The sequence below is a fragment of the Jaculus jaculus genome, chromosome 12 (assembly GCF_020740685.1).
Source record: "Jaculus jaculus isolate mJacJac1 chromosome 12, mJacJac1.mat.Y.cur, whole genome shotgun sequence".
Taxonomy (NCBI): Eukaryota; Metazoa; Chordata; class Mammalia; order Rodentia; family Dipodidae; genus Jaculus; species Jaculus jaculus.
This window is the reverse complement of record NC_059113.1, coordinates 48,628,824-48,645,677: the sequence shown is the minus strand read 5'-3', so window position 1 is coordinate 48,645,677 and position 16,854 is coordinate 48,628,824. Positions and strand designations below refer to the sequence as shown.

Genomic DNA, 16,854 nt, shown 5'->3' with positions numbered 1-16,854 from the left:
ATGTCATTTAAAATGCAGAATCGTGGAGAGCACTACTGAGGCCTTTATTCATTGGGACAGAGAAATTTGTAACCTACTTAGTATTTGATATACTGTGCTTTCTCAGCAGTTTGTGTCAGTTTGACCCAAACAGTACTTTTCCTAACAGATATATCTTGGGGGATGCATACTGTTGTAATGTGGTCATTCTATATTTTAGCATAAAGGCACTGGTTAAAATGCTGGTGTGGGGTGGGAGAGATGGCTTAGCAGTTAAGTGCTTGCCTGTGAAGCCTAAGGACTCCAGTTCGAGGCTCTATTCCCCAAGACCCATGTTAGCCTGATGCACAAGGGGGCACAAGCATCTGGAGTTCGTTTGCAGTGGCTGGAGGCCCTGGTGTGCCCATTCTCTCTCTTTCTCTGCCTGTTGCTCTCAAATAAATTAATAAAAATAAAATGCTGGTGTGTTTTGAGGATTGATATCTACTACTGAGCTTCCTAGAAATTTCCAATCTTTTTTAAAAAGAAGATAATGCTCTAGATGCCATTTTGACTTGGATAATATTATAAGAGACTAGAAAGCTATGATTTTATCTGTTTATAATAATAATGCGAGTGTTTTTATACTCCTAAGTAGCCAATATTGAAGTCAGTAGGAACTTAGGAAATATGAGATACTATACATTCCTTAGCTGGGAAAGAAGACACTAATAAAAAAGTTTTTCTAAAGCACAAGAAAAACACATAAAAGTATACTGTCCTAGGGCTGGGGAGATGGCGCAGTGGTTAAAGGTGCTTGCTTGGAAAGTCTGTAGACGGGAGGCTTGAAAAGCCTTCATTACTCATATAAAGTGGGATGCAACATACATACATGCATGTGTAGTTGATTTGTAGTGACAAGAGACCCTGGCATGCACGTACACACACACACACACACAGAGGGAGGGAGAACACTGCCCTAGATTTGCAAAAAGGTGAAACCAAGAGACTGTTCTGTTGAATACATCATGCAAACAGACTGGTTATCAGGAATGTAGGTTTACTTCACTGAAAAACAGAACTGCTGCATCCTGGTAGGACTATGTCCATTAAAGCAACAGTAGTCACAAGGCACATATGTATGAAATTCCTCCAGCATAACAGAAATGGAACATTTAAAGCACATAAAGAGATGCTGAAGTCCATTTACAAATACAAGCACAGATTAGTTCTCATCTTCGCAGCCTAGAAAAAGCCTGCAGCTCTATGTCTCTAGGCAAAGCCACCATAAGAAAGAATTTCATCTGAGATATTTCCAATTATCAAGGATGTGAATTATATTCTGGGATCAACACAGTAGCCTTCCAGAATCTGATCAGAAGTCAATACATAATAAGTTTAACGGTCAATTACATAAAAATGTTTGATTTAAATTATATTGCTCACTTAAGAAGTAACATGAATTTTCTCTAGTTAGTGATACTCAGATTAGAAATGATATAATATTGATAACTAGTATATATAAAATTCCAGGATTTAAATATATGAAATTTATAACAATATACACAAAGTGTTCCTTTACTTATCAGCCACCACTTAGCTCTATACAATGAGACCAGGAAAGATATAGTTCAGTTAGACCTTCCAGTACATTTTGTACCACATATGAAGAGTTCCTTTTAGCAGTGAGTTACAAAATCATTTTTCTATGAAACAATATAGAGTAATGACATAATTGTCACTATAGAAGGGAGAGAAGAGAAATGGAAGCTCCAGATTTAAACAACATGAATAATACAAACGCTAGTGTGATGAAGCATTGCAACAGTGCTAAATGGCAACGTTCAAACACTAGCTAAATGCTGTCATTCTTTTTTTTAAGAAGTCAGCTCATGGGCTTTTAGAAGTGTTTTCTTCATTTAAAAAAAATGAACACCTATCCTTCTCAAGGACAGACATTTGACCCAGAACCACAGTGCTGAGTAGCAATCCTACCAATATCCAAGTTTTTTTTTTTAAGTCATTCTTGGCCAGCGAGGTCTGTGAGTTCTGCCTGCATGACGTACCGGGAGCCTATAGCAGAACAGCCGGGGCCACCTCCTTGATGGTGGATGCGGCTCTGTCCAGTTCCTCCTCTGTTTGTTCCACTGTAACCACAAACCTGATGCTAAGAAATAAGGACATAAAAATTATCAAGTCAGAGTTTACACCAAGGTTAGCCATCTGCTAGAGAGCCAAGCCTGGCTTCTGTGAACAGTTTGTCAGAAAGCTGACCAGCAGATGTATTTCCACCATGTGGCAGAGGGGACTTGCAAGCCTAACACAGTTCTCTGTCGCCACAGGCAGCTCTGACCTCAGCCTGTTTGTCCATGAGAATCTAGTACTGAATGTTCTGTTGTGGAGGTGGTGAACTGTATTCTTTCAATGGTTCTTGCTCCAAACAGTCCTGGGTACAAAGCAGGAATCCAGCCTTTTTCCAATCAGCACTACTGGGCTGTTCCTACTGAGCAGTTCAGTAAGATCCACGGGTGTCCTATATTTAATTCAGTCAGAAGCATGGGCATCCTAGATTATTTAGGGACAAGCAGGAAGTTTCAGATCATAGGACATGATGAACAAATACTTACTCTGACAACATCTGCCTTAAGCACTGGACATGTGTGAACCCAGAGTATGCTGGACACGGAGCATCAAGGGCACAAAACAAGCGCAGCTCCTGTCCTGAACCTGTGTTCTTATGAGGGAAACCAGGAGTGCACATTCAGGTGGGTACAAGGAAAGACAAGCAGAGATGTAGGGAGCTTCTGAGCTGCTCAATAATCTCTACAGATTCAGATCCAGCGTCCACATCTACAGAACAACCAACTTTCCAGGGCACTCTGTTGTGCCCTTGCCCACTTGTAGCTCAAATTATGGACTCAACGATGTGCCCAAGGTGTGACAACCATCACAACCCCAAAGAGTATACACCATCTTATGCGCTAGAAGGCCAGGGTGCCCTCCAGGGGTCTGATGAACAGAAAGATGCTGCTTGGCTCAGAGTGGACCACACTCCACAGCCCTCTATAATGACTCTGCATCTAATCTGCCCAACACACTGAGTGCAGAGCTTTGGCACACTTACATGTTCCCAGTCATACAAGCCTATAGTTGAAAACAGTACCTTACGCAAAACCTTTTACAAAGTGTCAAATATTTCATGTAATTTCTTAGACACTGTACTGAAAATAAAGTAGTAGGCTTGCACGAGTGTACTTTCTCATGGATAGTTGCCTATGTTGAGAAGAACCATCAGAAGCTGGGGACTGTTTGTACTTGACTTTCCTGGGTCAGGGTGTTACTTTCTTGGAAACCTTAGCACCATGCCCAACATCCTCTAACCTCTAACCAGGGCTGTGGTTGTTGGAATCTATTCTCCTTCATTATCTCTGTCTGCTGACTCTACATGTACCCAACCTGTGGCACATAGGCCACATGCATTCCAGAATAGCTGTGACTGCAGCCCAACACAAGACCATCATAATAGGAGGAAAAGATGATGACATCAAAATAAAAGAGAGACTGACTGAGGGGGGAGGGATAGGATGAAGTGTGGAGTTGCAAAGAGGAAAGTGGAGTGGGGAGGGAATTACTATGGTTTTTTTGTCTATAATTATGGAAGTTGTCAATAAAAAAATAAAAATATAGTATTTACTTTCATAAATTAAAAAAAAACTTAGCACCTATAAGATGACAACAAAAAAAACCCCCCAAACCTGGCCAAGTTCATTCTTGGGCTGCCAGACACTGAATTATCTGGGAGGACACTCAGTCCACAGCCCTGAGGTGCTTTGTAGTTAAGAATCTCTAGTTTGAAAATAGAACACAAGAAATATTCTATAATAACTTAAGAACATTCTCCCTTATTCAATGATAATCTTCTAAGTTTCTCAAGTACAATAAATTTCAAAGAGTTTAAAGTAGAAAGAAAGGTGAAATTGTGTTTTAACATTCACTAACCTTGGAGGAGGGAGGCACTTCTCTTCCTTCTCCAGGTAGCGTGCCTGTGTCAGGGCAATGCCTCTGTTCATGCACTGTGGGTAGAGAGGGGTACATGAGCCACGCAAACTTCATGTATGGCCAGAACAGATGCTGAAAGCCCTCAAGAATAGTTATCATACTATTTCCATTCTGTTAGGAGAGAAACCTAAAGACATGTTTATGTCATCTTACAGCTCTTCCTTTTCCCAGACCATCCTGCCATGGCACATGTGTCTGGTTGCAAAATCAGACAACTGTAGAGCCCCATGTGACTTCTGAACACTTGGGGAAATGGCAAGTGCTTCTGAGAGACTGCATGTCTTAATTCTATGTACTTTTGCTCAGTTTGGGTTCAGATGTTGCCATGAGTAGAGAGCACTTCAGACAAAGTAGAGCGAGGCGGTGGAAGCAGCAGGCAAAGCTCTGTGGGCTCAATGAGAGCCGAGCCTCAGGACAAGGCAGACACACTGTGTCAGGTGACAGCGGTACAGTGTGGGTACACTAGTGACTTTCGTGGGTTCTATGTGGGCAAGGTGCTCCAAGGCAATGAAGTCTGAAGTTGATAAAGATTTTGTCTTGTATTCCCATATATTTAACACCTGCCAATATATTTTTAAAATTGAAACATTCTTGGAGGCTGGGGAGATGGCTTAGTTGGTAAAGCGACCACCATGCAAGTGTGAGGACTGGAGCTCAGATCTCTAGCACCCACATAAATGCCAGGCGGGCACAGCAGGCCACCATAATCCCAGAGCTTCAGAGAAGAAAATAGGATTCTTGGAGCAAGCTGGCATGCTCTGGGTTCAAGTGGAGACCCTGTCACAATAAATAAGGTGAAGACTCCCAAATTCTACCACTGGCCTCCACACATACATATCAACACATCTACACACGAAAAGAATAAAAAGAAAAAATTAAGTTAAAATAAAACATTCTCTATTATAGTAAACATAAAAATTAGGGCAAGGTGGGGTTGGAGAGATGTTTCAGCAGTTAAAAACACTAGCTTGTAAAACCTGCTGGCCCAGGTTCAATTCCCCAGTACCCATATAAAGTACATGCATTCGGAGTTTGTATGCAGTGGCAAGAGGCTCTGATGGACCTATACTGCCTCTCTCAAAAAATATGAATATTAAAAAAAACCAGAAGCTGTGTATAGTGGTGCATACATCTAATTCTAGTGACAGGGAGGCAGAAGTAGGACTGCTGTGAGTCTGAGACTACAGAATGAGTTCCATGTCAATCTGGACTAGAGTGAGACACTACTTTAAAAGTAAAGCAAGACAACAGGTTATAGGGGTTTCCTCTGGAGTGCAGTATTTTGAAAGTAGGCAGAGGTAACTGTAGGACTTTGTGAATATACTAAAAACGTCTAAATTGTATGCTTCCAAGAGTTAACTTCACAGTACGTGAATGATGCCTGTCTCTATATATGTATGTAGACACAGGTGTACACATGATTCAGTGTAAAAATGGCATGGAAAGGAAAAGAACAATTTCAAATGTTCAGCGGTGAAAGCACCATGGAGGAGAGATGGGCTGTGAGATGGGAAAGTGCACAGGCAACATGGATAGGCTCCTGAAGACTTCACAACCAGGAATGTTCAGCCTTGCTGAGTATGAAACACTACAAATCACAGCTGTCTGCAAAAGCAACACAAACTTGGTGGCTCTCAGTTCTACGAAGATTAACAAGACAGGGATTCTCATTTTCCTTAAATATAGAAAAAAACAGGGGTGTAGGACAGAAGATTGTGAGTACCTCTAAAATGGGGGAATGGTGGTGTAAGGAAGTTTCCAGCGAGCACCTATCCCGACTTGGTCCACTCTTGCCTCACTCCAATTTCAAATGACTTCCCAAGATAGCCCGTGTCACCAAGGAGGTGTTGCTTAAGAATAATGTATGCTCGCAGTTTATTCATGTCAAATCATATTATGCAGATGAGTCCATGTCTCTCTGAAGAGCAGCTCACTTAATGCAAAACAACAGACTGGAGTAATATGGAGTCAATACCCAAGCATTAAGAGAAGGTTCGTGTCCTAGGAAGGTTGAGGAAGAATGACGGACTCCTCATGTTGACCCTGACACAGGCACACATAGGTCTTACAGGGCCTGTTCTATGGCCACCAGCCTTGACTTACCAACAAGGGTGATGCTGTTGTAAACAGCAGACAGACCTGTTAAGCAGGAGTATGGCAATGAACCTGAGCCGTGCCAGCTTGTCAATTTCCTTTGGTATTGAATTTGGAAATCAGCCTTTGTGTTTTTCTTAGTCTATAAACTAATAGCAAGCTTACTTTTAGGGCTACACATACTTAAGCATTATTAGGGTAAAATACTAAGGCAGTACAGGGTGTGGAGAAATGTTTTCTTTTAAGGCCTGTCTTTTCTCAGGCCTTCAGAGCTGAGCCCAAGGCCATGTGTGACAGGTCCATGCCTGGCATACAAGTATTTTTAACTTGATCTGACACATTTACATAGCTAGGAATCTCAAATTCTATGTTTATTTTTGCTTTTAATACAGCCAACCCCAGAAGGCCACATATTGTACATAATCCTCCAAAGATCCTTTGTTCTAGATCACATGGCTCAAACACTGTAGGATGATGACTGAGGCAGCGTGTGTAGCCAGAGCTGACCTTCAGCTAAACACTGAAGAGCAGAATGACCAAAAAGAGCCATCATGACTCGCCACAGGGATGGAGCAGGGTAAGTAGTAGCCATCATCATTACTCCAGGGTGCCTGGTGCCACTTTCTCAGGACAGCAGGACCTTAGGTGCATGTCCCAAGCACTGCAACCCACCAAGTTAAAGAGGAGGAGGAGCATGGAGCAAAGAAAACAGGCCTCAGGAGGCAGCTGCTGCTGAGAGGACGGGCGGTTCCCTAGTGAATGTTGCTGAGTCAACAGCTAAGCAAGCTGTAGCAGGAAAACAACTCATACAAGAGAGAAATTTAGCTGGGTATGATGGCTCATAACTGGAATCCTAGAGCTCTGTAGGCTGATACAGGAAGATTGCCTATGAGCTTGCGGCCAGCCTGGGCTACACAGTGAGGTCTAAGTTAGACTGAGCTGTAGCGTGAGACTCTGTCTTTAAAAATGGCAAAATGGGCTGGAGAAATGGCTTAGCAGTTAAGTGCTTGCCTATGAAGCCTAAGGACCCCGGCTCGATTCCCCAAGACCCACGTTAGCTAGATGCACAAGGGGGTGCACTCATCTGGAGTTTGTTTGCAATGGCTGGAGGCCCTGGTGTGCCCATTCTCTCTCTCTATCTGCCTCTTTGTCTGTTGTTCTCAAATAAATAAATAAAAATAAATGAAAAAATAAATTTTAAAAATGGCAAAATGCAAACCAAAGTAAATAAGATAGAAAAATTAAAATACATCTCTCAAATTATGCATGACTCAAAAGAGCAGATCTTCATGTTAATTCAGGTGTTGTGACTGTAGAACGACAGCTGATGGGCCATCTCTGAGGCGGGGGTGAAGCCACACTAACAGCTATATGAGTCCTTCACACAATGCCCCTAAGAGCAAGTCTGTTAGCGTGGCCTTGCAAACAACGAGAAGCAAGATCTGCAAGGCTGTGCATGGAAGAGGCTGAGTGTAGGCAAGAACAACTCAGCACTGAACCTAACACCTACAGTGGAGTGAGCTGAGCCGGGAGGAAAAGCCAGCAGCCTCTCCGTAGGCATTAGGACAAGGTACTGATGTGAGTGTGGAAGCCAATAGCTTGTGCCATCCTCATCCCTCAGGGCATGGATCTTCCTGAAAAATGAGGTAGTTGAGGATGGTAGGAAAATGGGGAGCTCACTGGAGTGACTGGATACTCACCTAGTTTATGGTAAAGTGAGGTAGGAGAGGTGACAAGGAAATGAGGAGCTCACTGGAGTGACTTTATGGTAAAATGAGGGCAAGGGTGGCAGGGATGCAGGGTGCTCATGGTGTGACTAGACACTTACTTGATTTACAATCTCCTGAAGCAGTTTTACATCTTTCTCCCGAGACCCGGTGCTCTCTTCCAGCTGTAGGTGAAACGCTGGGGACAATGATTCCCCGACCACTTTTAATCCAGAGATGCTGGGGAAGCAAACATAAAAGCAGGGCATTGTACTCTGCAGGCTCAAAGCTCTCATGCTGACGTAACTCAAAGCTTGCACTCTCCGGCTGCTGGACATAACAGCAGGCGGCTGTGATGGCACATCCAGCTCCTTTGAGGAAAGGTGCTGGAGAAGAACATCTCTGTCCAGGAAATGGCCGCACGAATGTGGTCTCCTGTCTCCCATGGGAGGTCTGAGTAACCTCACTCTTTGTACTACAGACATCTGACGCATGACTCTCTGGCCTCTGGGCTTGGTCTTCCCTTCTCATCCCTCTGCAGTGCTCTGCTGTCCTGAGAATGCAGACATGCCAGGGCTCAGCTCCAGAGTCACCTATGGAGGTGCCTCTAGGCATCATTGTACGGAAAGTTCTGCACCACCATTTTCTACCATTTACCCTACCCAGTTCCCGCATGGGCTGCTTAAAATATCTTACTATGTCTTCTGTGTCACTGTTCAGGTCTTCAGGATGTATGCTGTCCATTATGAACATAAATATTTCTTCTAACATTAGCAACATCATATTTTGACTACCAGCAACTGGTTTAGAATGAACAATGTTCTGTGTATTTGCATGAATACTTTTAAATTTTATTTGGATTAAGATTTTCTTCTTTCTTTGATTTAACAGGACAGAAATCTGTGGTTTTTCAGGGAGGGAGATGGATTTTAAATTGATTATTACAGATGTCATAACAACCATAAGCCATGTTATTTAGCCAAGTTCACTTAATCCCATTTTAGCCTATAGCAACAACAAAAAGATTTTTGGTCCATCTCCTAGGAGACAAGTAGTGACACATGTCTACTGAAATGGGGCTAAACACTGTAGATCAACTGCTTTCATTCAGTTCACTTTACTTAGAAAAATCTGTTTTTCCCTTAGAATGAAATGAAACACAAGGCAGTATTTTCAGTGCTCTCAGCTCAGGGCTCAAAAAGCCTTTACAGAATAGGAAGTGTTTCAGTTTAGTAACTGTCCCAAAGGTCATGTGTTAGTACTTCAGACCTCAGGAGGTCCCTAGGGGGGGATGTTCCCTGAATGACTAGTGATGTCCTCCTCTACTGGAAGGGGCTCCAGAACTTCAGATTTTTGGGGTTGTTTCTGAATGGTTAGTGGATCTTCTTTTGTTTTCTAGCATAAGGCAAGTGGTTGATTCTGTGGCACATTTCTTGACTTGCCAGAAGTCCAAAGTTTCCTCAGGTCACCTGATCATGAACTGGAAAATCTAAAACTATGAGTCAAAACAAACCTTTCCAATATGTCATTTAGTTGCCTCAGGCATTTTATTATAGTTATAGAAAGATTATACTACAACCACCTTATGCTATGACTTGGGACATGCTGAAAGTTGATTTTTCCCAGCTTCCAGACAACTCTTGAATGTTACAACTTCTGAGTCCTTTATTTCAATGTAATACCACACACCAGGTGTGCTCAACAGAGCAAGGTGCAGGTACCAGTTTGGAACTTAGAATCCAGAGTATCTGGAATGTGGGAAACCTAGACTAGTTCTTTCACCACTGCTGAACCAAGTAACAGATTTTCACTCTATTTCTACTGTGAATTTTGAATAAGTATACAAAAAAGAACCAATTTTCTTAGGTTTTCTCAGTGGATAACTTAATCTACTTTTTCAAGCAGCATTTCATATGACTGAAACAGGCTGGCTTCCCCATACAAACAAGGCACCTTCCCCTAATCTGGCTTGTGCTCTACTCAAGGTAGGCTGGGCAGAGAAGACAGGACAGCCTGCAAGAGGGAATAAAACTATGCCTGCATCTACTGCTGAGGCCAAATGGTACGAGTCTAACAAAAACCAAAGGACATAAAAATGTAGTCAAGTTCAGAAAGTTAAGGAACTTTTTTTTTTTAAAGGAAAGCAAACATTTGTCCAAAACATTTTACCCCAAAGAGTAAATAAATACCAAATCTTAGTCTAGGCCCCACAATCAGAGCCCTCAACAGATAGCCATACCCTCTACAGTGTTTTTAGAATCCAGGGAGGACGCCAGCCACTAACACCTTCTCTACATGCAGTGGGCAGACAGCAAAGGCTGGTGACTTTCCCCAAACACAACCTCAGAGGTTAGAGAACTATTGGTGACAGGAAATGAAAGAAAAATCATTGGATCTAAGCACTGAAGACACCGCTTTAAAAATATCTACTTTTAAGAAACTTACTGAGCAAGAAAAAAGCAATAAGCTAAATAAATGTCCAAAGAATTAGAAGGCACACAAGGAAAGGAGAGAAGAAGCACCTAGTGAAGGAAATGAGTTGATGAGATTTATTGTGGTTTCCACCTGCAGCTGAGTGTGACTGAAGTGCAAACACACCACACACACACACACACACACTCTCTCTCTCTCTCTCTTAGTGAAATTTCAATGAAAATTTTAGCAATAATTTGAGGAGTCTGTGTCTTAACATTAATAAGTGATAAATGTTAAATCTAGTAATAAAATCAAAGGCTAAGGATTAAGCAAGTAAGCCAATGAGATGGAAGACAGCTCAAATCCATATCAAGGCATAAATGGGAAGCTGCATGTAGAAGAGAAGACCTTCCCAGACAGTAGAGAGTTTGGATGTTATTCAAATCTGTCATTAAAAAAAAAAAAAAAAAAAACACAACAAAACAAAAACACAACAAAATTGGCTATACTCATTTTTCAAGATTCCAAATTTTTCCTCTTGCCATCACCCCCTTTCTGTTCTGCTTTACTGAACAAGCCTCAGAACTGTTACTGAAGTTGCATTCAGCTCCTCTTCCCAGTCTCTCACGTTCTTCACACAGGCACACTTCGCTTCCACTCCCTGAGGTGCTCATCAAGTCCCAACAAGCCGTGCGCTGTAAATCAGAGGGCTAGCATGCAATGCTCCACCTGTACTAACACTAACGGCAGCAGCACCCTGGCCATAATGCTGACCTTCTCCACCTGCTTCCAGAACCATGGCCCTTTCTGGTCTGCCTCTTCCTCACTGGCCGTTTGTCATTCTCTTTAACCAGTTCCTGACCTCTGCCTATGGAAAGATTTTAAACACTAATCATGTGCTAATGACAAACACAATTAAAAAATTGAAAGCCTTTAGATTAGGGTTGGAATGACAGCTTGGTCAATAAAGTGCTTCCCTCACAAACATGAAGACCTGAGTTTGATCCCAGACCTACATGCAGTATTAATGCTTAAAATCCTTGTGGTGGGGAGGCAGAAACAGGTGTCTGGGGCTCAGTGGTTAGTCTAGCAAAATGGGTACACTCCAATCAATCAGAACCTGTCTCAAAAAGAGGTGAATGGGGTACCTAACAAGTAATACCAAGGTTCTTTGCTGTTATCCACACATGTATGTGTACATGTGCGCACACATGCTTGAGCACGTTCACACACGTAAACATGCATACCACACACACAAACAAAAGAGAAAAGCCTTTAGGATTTACCATGATTTGGTCTTTCACATTCATCCTACGTATGAATTTTTTCGTAATCATTCTATGTATGAATTTTTGTTAGATCCACCTGACTCTCCCTTAAAATCATACCCAGAATCCAAACACTTCTCATTGTTACCACAATTTCACAGGCACACTGCCTTTTATTTGGAGCATGTCTCTTCTCCTTTGCTCTTGTTGTTGTACAACATATCATTTCACATGACACTGGAGCAAGTCCACTTTCCCCCTTAAACCATGCTTGGATTCTACCAAGGCTCTTCCTGGCCTACAAGGCTCTTCCTGACCTGGACCCTCCTCACAGTGGGTTCCCGCTTCCCCCTCCTTCCTGCTGCATTTGCTGTTCCTTGCCACATGCCTTCCAGTGTGTACAGCTCCTGAGTATGCAACTGGACACCCAATGTGGAGCCCTAATGTGTGCCACAGAGAGCACACACAATCTGTGAGCTGTCCACACACATGAAACGTGGACAAGAGTAAAGCTTCAGGAATGGAAGGATGCAACCCAGGAAGCTAATGAGAAGCAAGGAGGACAATCAAGGACTCAGCCCTAAAGAGCAGGTGCTGAAGAAAGCTTCAAGAAAGATGAAGAAATTAAAACTTACATCCTAAGTTTGATGTAGCAGAACCCAAGGAAGGATGGACACGTGCATTGAAACCACCGAGACACAGATGAGCAGGGAAGTGGGTCCCCTTGATTCAGCACCACAAGTCACTGGGGATCCCACAGCACAGTCTGGGTGAAGTATAAGAGAAGCAGCTGGGTCTCAGGAGGAGATATGCGGGTGGGGAGAGCACAGAAGACCAGAACTAAGGAAGGCACAAAAGTGGAGAACTTGCTTGGGAGGGGCTCACTAGCAAGAGGAGTTTGAAGACAAGGGTCAGAGGGGACCTGAATGTCACAGAAGTAATCCAAGACAGGGAAGGAGTCAATGACAAAACAGAGGGGACAAGTCCTTAAGAAAGAAGGGACTCTGCTGGCTTAGGGAGGATTTCTCTCTAACAGGGGAGGGTGGCTCAGCTGACCATGGCTATGAAGAGAGATCCTGAGTGATAAAATGAGGCAAGGATGTCCACTCAGAGTTAATGGAGGGAGACAGGAGGCCAGGGACTTCAGAAAGAAGAAAAGGCATGACAGCTGGATGTGGAAGATGAGACTCAGCCAAAGACCAGCATGAAGGGCATCTATGCATGGTGCTAATCAATGTGCATGTCTTCGATGTGTTGTGCCTGTTGGCAAATTAGTATTTCACTGGCTAGTAGAACCAGAACCCATGTATATGCCTTGACCATAAAACATTCAAGAATAGTTAATGTTACCCAGGGCCTTCAATGGCCTCCCCCTCTTTATTTTTTCTGAACACCTGCAGCTTACTCAGCTATCAACTGCTCATCTTTTAGTAGAGGGTCTAGTTCCCATACCTTGCAAGGAAGATAGGACTTTCACAACTAAAGAAGCATGCTTTGCCTGAGAAGCAAAAAGGACTCACCTGAAACATGGACAGTAGAACTAGTGTCATCCAATGGAGAAACAGAATTACAATGAGGAGAGGTGTGCCAGTGTATACCTTGGTCATTTCTTGAATAAGCTATTGGGTTATTTTTATCTTGCATATCATAGCTGTATAATTTTCAGAAAAGCAAAGACCACTTCTTGAAAACACAAATAGCCAAATAGTTTTAAACAATAAATAAAGGAATGCAGACTTGTTTCATAGTGGCAAATGTGGTCACCTGATCAGAGCCTATCCCATCTACGTTTTCATAGCTGTTTAGGCATGGTGCACAAACATCTTAGGTTGGTGAACATCAACACTTACCCTTGTAAAGCCCTATGAATGTGTTGGCACTTTTTCTTCAAAACTGCAAAAATACCTGCATAGAAAAAATATATCTGATGGTCCATGTGAAGCAAGTGACAGTACTCCCCCTTAGTTTAGAATGCTGAAGATGTGCTAGCAGACTCCCAAGAACTCACTTCCCAGAACCCAGGCCTCATCTCTGGCTGTTAATCAACTAGACTTTTGTAATCCCGAGACTCCAGTTTTAGCAAAGTTTGGAGCAATGGCTCCAGAACCAAACAGTGATTCTTAAGATTCTATACCTATTCCAGCTAAGAATTACAGGGACAAATTTATTACTATCTGTTTTTCTTTTTCTTTCTTTATTATTTTCTTTTGAGGAAGGGTCTCATTCTAGCCCAGGCTGATGTGGAATTGACTATATAGTCTCAAGATGACCTTAAACTCACAGTGATCCTTATGCCTCAGCCACCCAAGTGTTGGGATTAGAGGTGTATGCCACCACACCTGGCAAATTATTTCTTGATTCTAAAGAATCTGGAAAATAACTGACATTAGCAGTTATTTTATTTATATATATTTATTTAGGTTTTTCAAGGTAAGGTCTCACTCTAGCCCAGGCTGACCAAAAATTCACTATGTAGCTTCAGGGTGGCCCCGAGCTCACAGTGATCTTCCTACCTTTGCCTCCCAAATGCTGGGATTAAAGGCCAGCAATCCTGGTAGCAGTTCCTTCCTTCCTTGCCTCCCTCCCTTCCCTTCCCTTTCTTTCCTTCCCTCCCTTCCTTCCTTTCCTCCTTCCCTCCCTCTCTCTTTCTGATATTTTAACTTTTGGTCCACAGAAATTCCCAGTGAAGACAATGTAATCAGCGGGCAGAGTGTCAGACCACCTTCCAGTAGGCATCTGAGTGTGCACCCTGGTACCCATCTTCTGACCTGCCTGGAAGCCAGCCTCAGAAGTCCTGGTAAGGCCTATTTCTCCTTGTCTGCTTTGAAGGCAACACTACCTACCTTAAACAAAGGCCATACTGTTAACTTGAATTTGCCCACTAAGTTGCCTCTTGACAAAACAAGCTAGAATCCACATGAAAGTGATGACTGAAAGACTGAAAAGGAGTATCTACAATAGTTAGAAAACTATATAGAACAAACCTAGGACACTCCAGTAAGTTTCAGGAAAGGAAGAAAAAAGAAAGAAAGAAGCCGGGTGTGGTGGTGCACGTCTTTAATCCCAGCACTTGGGAGGCAGAGGTAGGAGGATTGCCATGAGTTCGAGGCCACCCTGAGACTCCACAGTGAATTCCAGGTCAGCCTGGGCTAGAGTGAGACCCTACCTCAACCCCACCCCCACAAAAAAAAAAAAAAAAAAAGAAAGAAGAAAAAAAGCAAGTAAGCAAGCAGGCAGGCAGACAAAATGGCAATTGATTAACAAACAAGAGCACCTAAACTTGGCCCTGAGCCAGTATCCTTCACCTCTTCTGACACCCCACCTGCTGGAATAGCCAGCCATGCTCTGGCTCCAGCTCCAAGTCCTGGCCCACAGCAATGAGGTGCATTGTGTCTGTACAGCCAATTTCCCATCAATGGCAGATGAGGGGCGAGCTCCCCCACCTGAAATGCTTCAGGGAAGAAGTGCATCAGGTTGTAGTTTTCCAGACTTTGCTGACTGAGCTTCTCCACTCTGAGAACCTCTAACTGCCTATGCTTAAGAAGTTCTGGATTTGGGATTTTTAGATTAATGATGTTCAACCTGAGAAGTAAGAGAGTCAGTTTGCTTAGCTAATTCCTCTAAAAACCTGGGCAGTACCATGGCTAAGAAACTGAATCTGTAAGATCAAACCTGGATTCTCCTCCATGATGTTGAGAGCCTCCATGGCGGCAGCTGCCAGCAGGGGCGGTAATGAAGCTGAAAAGCAGTATCCCTGGCCAGAGAGGCGCTGAGAAAAGACACACAATCAGACATTTACCTTCACTTGTCCACATTCTCTCTTTCTCCCTCTCTCACTCTCTCCCTCCGTCCTTCTCCCTGTTTTGGCACTGAATTTCTCTACCATCTGCTGACTAGGATACACAGGGGTCAGGAGGTCTAACACATGTACCAAAACCAGAACTTTTTGTTAAGTGGGGAATAACTGTTATGAATTATCCATTAATAATAAATAAAATAAATAAATTAATAAACTAAGAGTCAAATTTTGTATTCTAAGGTCACATTTAAAAAAATTGTTTATTTTTATTTATTTATTAGAGAGCGACAGACAGAGAAAGAGGCAGATAGAGAGAGAGAGAATGGGCACACCAGGGCCTCCAGCCACTGCAAATGTACTTCAGATGCATGCGCCACCTTGTGCATCTGGCTTATGTGTGTACTGGGGAATTGAGCCTTGAACTGAGGTCCTTAGACTTCACAGGCAAGCACTTAACTGCTAAGCCATCTTTCCAGCCCCTGAAGTCACATTTTAAGATAACCAATGGAACAATATGTTGGGAATTTTACTTTAAGAGCTTACCTGGTGGTCAATCACAAAAGACCTGCCACAGCAGAAGCCCCCAACAGAAGCGAGTGCGTGCTCCATGTTGGCACTGATAAGATCAATGTCATCAATCTGCCAGAAAAGTGGACAGCAATATTCTTCATCTTAAAGAAAAAAGTCAGTCAAGTCTACAGGTAACAATCTGAACACTGACAATGGCTGTACACATCTGGATTTATAGAATACTGTCATGAATAAAGGACAAACTATAGAAAACCTGCTGCTGAAGGATCATAGCATCATGGCTTGTCTCTGTTAGTGTCTCAGCTTACATGGCCTTGTTACTTGCTCATGCCTCAGCGCCTTATAGAGGAAGAGATGAATAAGTAGAGTGGAAGGCAGGGGGTGTGGTTTAGTGGTAGAGTGTTTACTTACCATACATACAGAGCCTGGATTTAATTCCCATCAAGAGTCAGTGAGGGAGAGAAAGAGGAGAGGGAAATAAGGAAGAGGGTCAAGGGAGGACAGAGAAGAGGAAAAGAAAATAAAGAGAGGAAAAAGGAAAAAGAAGAAATCTAAGGGCATTTAATACTTAAAAGTAGTCACAAAATGAGATTAGTTTCTTGCTAAAAAACTGAGCTGGCTGGCCTTCATCACAGAAGGACCTGAGATAAGTAAAACTAAACCATAAAGTTATGTGTGTTTTTTTTTCCCCTGAGGTAGGGTTTCACTCTAGCTCAGGCTGACCTGGAATTCATTATTGTAGTCTCAGGGTGGTCTCGAACTCACAGCAGTCCACCTATCTCTGCCTCCTAAGTGCTGGGAATAAAGGTGTGCACCACCACGCCCAGCATAAAGTTGTTTTTTATGCACCTTGTCCTTCCATTCATCTTGCTTTTCATTACTAAATCACACAAACTCACACACACAGAAATGACCAAAAACTTGACATCTTGCCAACACAATCTGGACCAAATTGGATCCAATGAGCAGTGATGAACCAAATGTACCATGTGGGTTTCTTATGTTTTCTCTCTCAGAACTCCCC

At 42.8% G+C, this 16,854-nt stretch overlaps 1 protein-coding gene across 1 annotated transcript in view; it reads right to left on the bottom strand.

Annotated features, from left to right (window-relative positions):
• Nucleotides 1-1,001: 1,001 nt before the first annotated feature.
• Sptlc1 (serine palmitoyltransferase long chain base subunit 1) overlaps nt 1,002-16,854 on the bottom strand; it is a 52,982-nt gene continuing 37,129 nt past the window's right edge. Inside the window, exons 10-15 of the mRNA XM_045131782.1 lie at nt 15,843-15,938; nt 15,173-15,269; nt 13,351-13,405; nt 7,940-8,057; nt 3,958-4,031; nt 1,002-2,125 (exon numbers count right to left, since the gene is read on the bottom strand). Coding sequence (XP_044987717.1) covers nt 2,032-2,125; nt 3,958-4,031; nt 7,940-8,057; nt 13,351-13,405; nt 15,173-15,269; nt 15,843-15,938 — 534 coding nt within the window. The 3' untranslated portion in view covers nt 1,002-2,031. The remainder of the gene's footprint in view (nt 2,126-3,957; nt 4,032-7,939; nt 8,058-13,350; nt 13,406-15,172; nt 15,270-15,842; nt 15,939-16,854) is intronic.